Source organism: Procambarus clarkii, chromosome 47, assembly GCF_040958095.1.
Source record: "Procambarus clarkii isolate CNS0578487 chromosome 47, FALCON_Pclarkii_2.0, whole genome shotgun sequence".
Lineage (NCBI taxonomy): Eukaryota > Metazoa > Arthropoda > Malacostraca > Decapoda > Cambaridae > Procambarus > Procambarus clarkii.
The window spans coordinates 26653366-26659860 of NC_091196.1; the positions used below are offsets into that span (position 1 = coordinate 26653366).

Below are 6495 nucleotides of genomic sequence, written 5' to 3' on the forward strand. Positions count from 1 at the left end.
ATTTATGTAGAGCAGACTGGCCATTATTGCTCTCATATTTGCATGCACATAATGTTCTAATTGGCATACGACTTGCCACCTTAGTGACGTCATAAACAAATCAATAACTATCTTGTGTAGAAATTACATATGCAAATTTCAATCGTTATTCTGTATCACGTTGTGGCTAAAGCCTAAACCTACTACACCACCACAACCCCCTTACACTACCACAATCATCAGCACACTACCATACCTCTCTTCCCTTACCACAACTCTCTCCCCCTACCACAATCATTAGCACACTACCACACCTCTCTTCCCCTACCACAACTCTCTCCCCCTACCACAATCATCAGCACACTACTACACCTCTCTTCCCCTACCACAATCATCATCACACTAACACACCTACCAGTCATCCTCACACTACCACAATCATCCTCACACTACCACAATCATCAGCACACTACCACAATCATCGCCACACTACCACAACTCTCTCACCCTACCACAATCACCACCAGCACACTACTGAGTGCGTGGTGTCCAGACACAGGTTCACAAAGGTCCAGGACGGACAGAACCGTCGTCGTCTCTTCGTGTCCTGGTGTGTGTTTGGTCCCCATATCTTAGTGGGCACAGGGGGCGGCGTGTCCCAGGGGGCGGCGTGCCCCAGGGGGCGGCGTGTCCCAGAGGGCGGCGTGTCCCAGGGGGCGGCGTGTCCCAGGGGGCGGCGTGTCCCAGGGGGCGGCGTGTCCCAGGGGGCGGCGTGTCCCAGGGGCGGCGTGCCCCAGGGGGCGGCGTGCCCCAGGGGGCGGCGTGTCCCAGGGGCGGCGTGCCCCAGGGGGCGGCGTGTCCCAGGGGGCGGCGTGTCCCAGGGGGCGGCGTGCCCCAGGGGGCGGCGTGTCCCAGGGGGCGGCGTGCCCCAGGGGGCGGCGTGAGGGACGACTGGCCGTCGCGCCGCTAGGTGGGGTTGGGAAGGGCGCCCAGTTGCCTGTCATCATTTAAAAACAAATTTTTATATCCTTTCCCTTCGTGATTTTCAAATTTTGTTAATGAAGATCAAAATACCTAAATTAATAATAATTATAGAATAATTGGTGTTAAATTAATATACTTCACTGCTATGGTTACGTTTTGTGACACATGTTGTTGGTGGTAGACCAGCCAACCAACAGCCTGGTTGACCAGTCCAGCAACCAGGAGGCCTGGTCGACGACCGGGCCGCGGGGACACTAAGCCCCGGAAGCACCTTAAAGTAACCTCAAGGTAGGTGGTTGTTTTGTGGTGTGTGGGGTAGAGTGTGGCCCACGGTGGTCCCTGTGTGGGGTAGAGTGTGGCCCGCGGTGGTCCCTGTGTGGGGTAGAGTGTGGCCCACGGTGGTCCCTGTGTGGGGAAGAGTGTGGCCCACGGTGGTCCCTGTGTGTGGGGTAGAGTGTGGCCCACGGTGGTCCCTGTGTGGGGTAGAGTGTGGCCCACGGTGGTCCCTGTGTGTATGGGGTAGAGTGTGGCCCACGGTGGTCCCTGTGTGTGGGTAGAGTGTGGCCCACGGTGGTCCCTGTGTGTGTGGGGTAGAGTGTGGCCCACGGTGGTCCCTGTGTGTGTGGGGTAGAGTGTGGCCCACGCTGGTCCCTGTGTGTGGGGTAGAGTGTGGCCCACGGTGGTCCCTGTGTGTGTGGGGTAGAGTGTGGCCCACGGTGGTCCCTGTGTGTGGGGTAGAGTGTGGCCCACGGTGGTCCCTGTGTGGGGTAGAGTGTGGCCCACGGTGGTCCCTGTGTGTGTGGGGTAGAGTGTGGCCCGCGGTGGTCCCTGTGTGTGGGTAGAGTGTGGCCCACGGTGGTCCCAGTGTGTGGGTAGAGTGTGGCCCACGGTGGTCCCTGTGTGTGTGGGGTAGAGTGTGGCCCACGGTGGTCCCTGTGTGTGTGGGGTAGAGTGTGGCCCACGGTGGTCCCTGTGTGTGTGGGGTAGAGTGTGGCCCACGGTGGTCCCTGTGTGTGGGGTAGAGTGTGGCCCACGGTGGTCCCTGTGTGTGTGGGGTAGAGTGTGGCCCGCGGTGGTCCCTGTGTGGGGTAGAGTGTGGCCCACGGTGGTCCCTGTGTGTGGCCCACGGTGGTCCCTGTGTGTGGCCCACGGTGGTCCCTGTGTGTGGCCCAAGGTGGTCCCTGTGTGTGGCCCACGGTGGTCCCTGTGTGTGGCCCACGGTGGTCCCTGTGTGTGGCCCACGGTGGTCCCTGTGTGTGGCCCACGGTGGTCCCTGTGTGTGGGGTAGAGTGTGGCCCACGGTGGTCCCTGTGTGTGGGGTAGAGTGTGGCCCACGGTGGTCCCTGTGTGTGTGGTAGAGTGTGGCCCACGGTGGTCCCTGTGTGTGTGGTAGAGTGTGGCCCACGGTGGTCCCTGTGTGTGGGGTAGAGTGTGGCCCACGGTGGTCCCTGTGTGGGGTAGAGTGTGGCCCACGGTGGTCCCTGTGTGGGGTAGAGTGTGGCCCGCGGTGGTCCCTGTGTGTGGCCCACGGTGGTCCCTGTGTGTGTGGGGTAGAGTGTGGCCCACGGTGGTCCCTGTGTGTGGGGTAGAGTGTGGCCCTCGGTGGTCCCTGTGTGTGGGGTAGAGTGTGGCCCACGGTGGTCCCTGTGTGGGGTAGAGTGTGGCCCACGGTGGTCCCTGTGTGTGGCCCACGGTGGTCCCTGTGTGTGGCCCACGGTGGTCCCTGTGTGTGGCCCACGGTGGTCCCTGTGTGTGGCCCACGGTGGTCCCTGTGTGTGGCCCACGGTGGTCCCTGTGTGTGGCCCACGGTGGTCCCTGTGTGTGGCCCACGGTGGTCCCTGTGTGTGGCCCACGGTGGTCCCTGTGTGTGGCCCACGGTGGTCCCTGTGTGTGGCCCACGGTGGTCCCTGTGTGTGGCCCACGGTGGTCCCTGTGTGTGGCCCACGGTGGTCCCTGTGTGTGGCCCACGGTGGTCCCTGTGTGTGGCCCACGGTGGTCCCTGTGTGTGGCCCACGGTGGTCCCTGTGTGTGGCCCACGGTGGTCCCTGTGTGTGGCCCACGGTGGTCCCTGTGTGTGGCCCACGGTGGTCCCTGTGTGTGGCCCACGGTGGTCCCTGTGTGTGGGGTAGAGTGTGGCCCACGGTGGTCCCTGTGTGGGGTAGAGTGTGGCCCACGGTGGTCCCTGTGTGGGGTAGAGTGTGGCCCACGGTGGTCCCTGTGTGTGGAGTAGAGTGTGGCCCACGGTGGTCCCTGTGTGTGTGTGTGTGTTTTGGGTAAAGTGTGGCCCACAGTGGTCCCTGTGTGTCTGGGTAGAGTGTGGCCCACAGTGGTCCCTGTGTGTGGGGTAGAGTGTGGCCCGCGGTGGTCCCTGTGTGTGTGGGGTAGAGTGTGGCCCACGGTGGTCCCTGTGTGTGGAGTAGAGTGTGGCCCGCGATGGTCCCTGTGTGTGTGCGTGTGTTTTGGGTAAAGTGTGGCCCACAGTGGTCCCTGTGTGTCTGGGTAGAGTGTGGCCCACAGTGGTCCCTGTGTGTGGGGTAGAGTGTGGCCCGCGGTGGTCCCTGTGTGTGGGGTAGAGTGTGGCCCACGGTGGTCCCTGAGTGTGTGGGGTAGAGTGTGGCCCACGGTGGTCCCTGTGTGTGTGGGGTAGAGTGTGGCCCACGGTGGTCCCTGTGTATGTGGGGTAGAGTGTGGCCCGCGGTGGTCCCTGTGTGTGGGTAGAGTGTGGCCCGCGTTGGTCCCTGTGTGCGAGGTAGAGTGTGGCCCACGGTGGTCCCTGTGTGTGTGGGTAGAGTGTGGCCCGCGTTGGTCCCTGTGTGCGGGTAGAGTGTGGCCCGCGGTGGTCCCTGTGTGTGGGGTAGAGTGTGGCCCGCGGTGGTCCCTGTGTGTGTGGGGTAGAGTGTGGCCCGCGGTGGTCCCTGTGTGTGTGGGGTAGAGTGTGGCCCGCGGTGGCCCTGTGTGTGTGGGGTAGAGTGTGGCCCGCGTTGGTCCCTGTGTGCGGGGTAGAGTGTGGCCCGCGGTGGTCCCTGTGTGTGGGTAGGGTGTGGCCCGCGGTGGTCCCTGTGTGTGGGTAGGGTGTGGCCCGCGGTGGTCCCTGTGTGTGTGGGGTAGAGTGTGGCCCGCGGTGGTCCCTGTGTGTGTGGGGTAGAGTGTGGCCCGCGGTGGTCCCTGTGTATGTGGGGTAGAGTGTGGCCCATGGTGGTCCCTGTGTGTGGGGTAGAGTGTGGCCCACGGTGGTCCCTGTGTGTGTGGGGTAGAGTGTGGCCCGCGGTGGTCCCTGTGTGTGGGTTAGAGTGTGGCCCACGGTGGTCCCTGTGTGTGTGGGGTAGAGTGTGGCCCGCGGTGGTCCCTGTGTGTGTGGGGTAGAGTGTGGCCCACGGTGGTCCCTGTGTGTGTGGGGTAGAGTGTGGCCCGCGGTGGTCCCTGTGTGTGGGATAGAGTGTGGCCCACGGTGGTCCCTGTGTGTGTGGGGTAGAGTGTGGCCCGCGGTGGCCCTGTGTGTGTGGGGTAGAGTGTGGCCCGCGGTGGTCCCTGTGTGTGTGGGTAGAGTGTAGCCCGCGTTGGTCCCTGTGTGCGGGGTAGAGTGTGGCCCACGGTGTCCCTGTGTGTGGGTAGGGTGTGGCCCGCGGTGGTCCCTGTGTGTGGGTAGGGTGTGGCCCGCGGTGGTCCCTGTGTGTGTGGGGTAGAGTGTGGCCCGCGGTGGTCCCTGTGTGTGTGGGGTAGAGTGTGGCCCGCGGTGGTCCCTGTGTGTGGGATAGAGTGTGGCCCACGGTGGTCCCTGTGTGTGTGGGGTAGAGTGTGGCCCGCGGTGGTCCCTGTGTGTGTGTGGGGTAGAGTGTGGCCCACGGTGGTCCCTGTATGTGGGGTAGAGTGTGGCCCGCGGTGGTCCCTGTGTGTGTGGGGTAGAGTGTGGCCCGCGGTGGTCCCTGTGTATGTGGGGTAGAGTGTGGCCCGCGGTGGTCCCTGTGTGTGGGTAGAGTGTGGCCCGCGGTGGTCCCTGTGTGTGTGGGGTAGAGTGTGGCCCGCGGTGGTCCCTGTGTATGTGGGGTAGAGTGTGGCCCACGGTGGTCCCTGTGTGTGTGGGCTAGAGTGTGGCCCACGGTGGTCCCTGTGTATGGCTAGAGTGTGGCCCGCGGTGGTCCCTGTGTGTGGGTAGAGTGTGGCCCACAGTGGTCCCTGTGTGTGGGGTAGAGTGTATCCGCAGTGGTCCCTGTGTGTGGGGTAGAGTGTGGCCCACGGTGGTCCCTGTGTGTAGGTAGAGTGTGGCCCACAGTGGTCCCTGTGTGTGGGGTAGAGTGTATCCGCAGTGGTCCCTGTGTGTGGGGTAGAGTGTGGCCCACGGTGGTCCCTGTGTGTGGTAGAGTGTGGCCCGCAGTGGTCCCTGTGTGAGGGGTAGAGTGTGGCCCGCGGTGGTCCCTGTGTGTGGGGTAGAGTGTGGCCCACGGTGGTCCATGTGTGTGGGGTAGAGTGTCGCCCACGGTGGTCCCCTGTGTGTGTGGGGTAGAGTGTGGCCTGCGGTGGTCCCTGTGTGTGTGGTAGAGTGTGGCCCGCGGTGGTCCCTGTGTGTGTGGGTAGAGTGTGGCCCGCGTTGGTCCCTGTGTGCGGGGTAGAATGTGGCCCACGGTGGTCCCTGTGTGTGTGGGAAGAGTGTGGCCCGCGTTGGTCCCTGTGTGCGGGTAGAGTGTGGCCCGCGGTGGTCCCTGTGTGTGGGGTAGAGTGTGGCCCGCGGTGGTCCCTGTGTGTGTGGGGTAGAGTGTGGCCCGCTGTGGTCCCTGTGTGTGTGGGGTAGAGTGTGGCCCGCTGTGGTCCCTGTGTGTGTGGGGTAGAGTGTGGCCCGCGGTGGTCCCTGTGTGTGTGGGTAGAGTGTGGCCCGCGTTGGTCCCTGTGTGCGGGGTAGAGTGTGGCCCACGGTGGTCCCTGTGTGTGGGTTGGGTGTGGCCCGCTGTGGTCCCTGTGTGTGGGTAGGGTGTTGCCCGCGGTGGTCCCTGTGTGTGTGGGGTAGAGTGTGGCCCGCGGTGGTCCCTGTGTGTGTGGGGTAGAGTGTGGCCCGTGGTGGTCCCTGTGTGTGGGGTAGAGTGTGGCCCACGGTGGTCCCTGTGTATGTGGGGTAGAGTGTGGCCCACGGTGGTCCCTGTGTGTGGGGTAGAGTGTGGCCCACGGTGGTACCTGAATGTGGGGTAGAGTGTGGCCCACGGTGGTCCCTGTGTGTGTGGGGTAGAGTGTGGCCCGCGGTGGTCCCTGTGTGTGGGGGGTAGAGTGTGGCCCGCGGTGGTCCCTGTATGTGGGGTAGAGTGTGGCCCGCGGTGGTCCCTGTGTGTGTGGGGTAGAGTGTGGCCCACGGTGGTCCCTGTGTGTGTGGGGTAGAGTGTGGCCCGCGGTGGTCCCTGTGTATGTGGGATAGAGTGTGGCCCACGGTGGTCCCTGTGTGTGGGGTAGAGTGTGGCCCGCGGTGGTCCCTGTGTGTGTGGGGTAGAGTGTGGTCCACGGTGGTCCCTGTATGTGGGGTAGAGTGTGGCCCGCGGTGGTCCCTGTGTG

At 63.8% G+C, this 6495-nt stretch overlaps 1 protein-coding gene across 1 annotated transcript; it reads right to left on the minus strand.

Moving 5' to 3' along the window:
* Positions 1-611: 611 nt before the first annotated feature.
* LOC138350888 (myosin light chain kinase, smooth muscle-like) lies at positions 612-983 on the minus strand. Its single transcript, XM_069302338.1, has one exon. The coding sequence runs from the start codon at positions 981-983 to the stop codon at positions 612-614; it is 372 nt and encodes a 123-aa protein (XP_069158439.1).
* Positions 984-6495: the final 5512 nt, after the last annotated feature.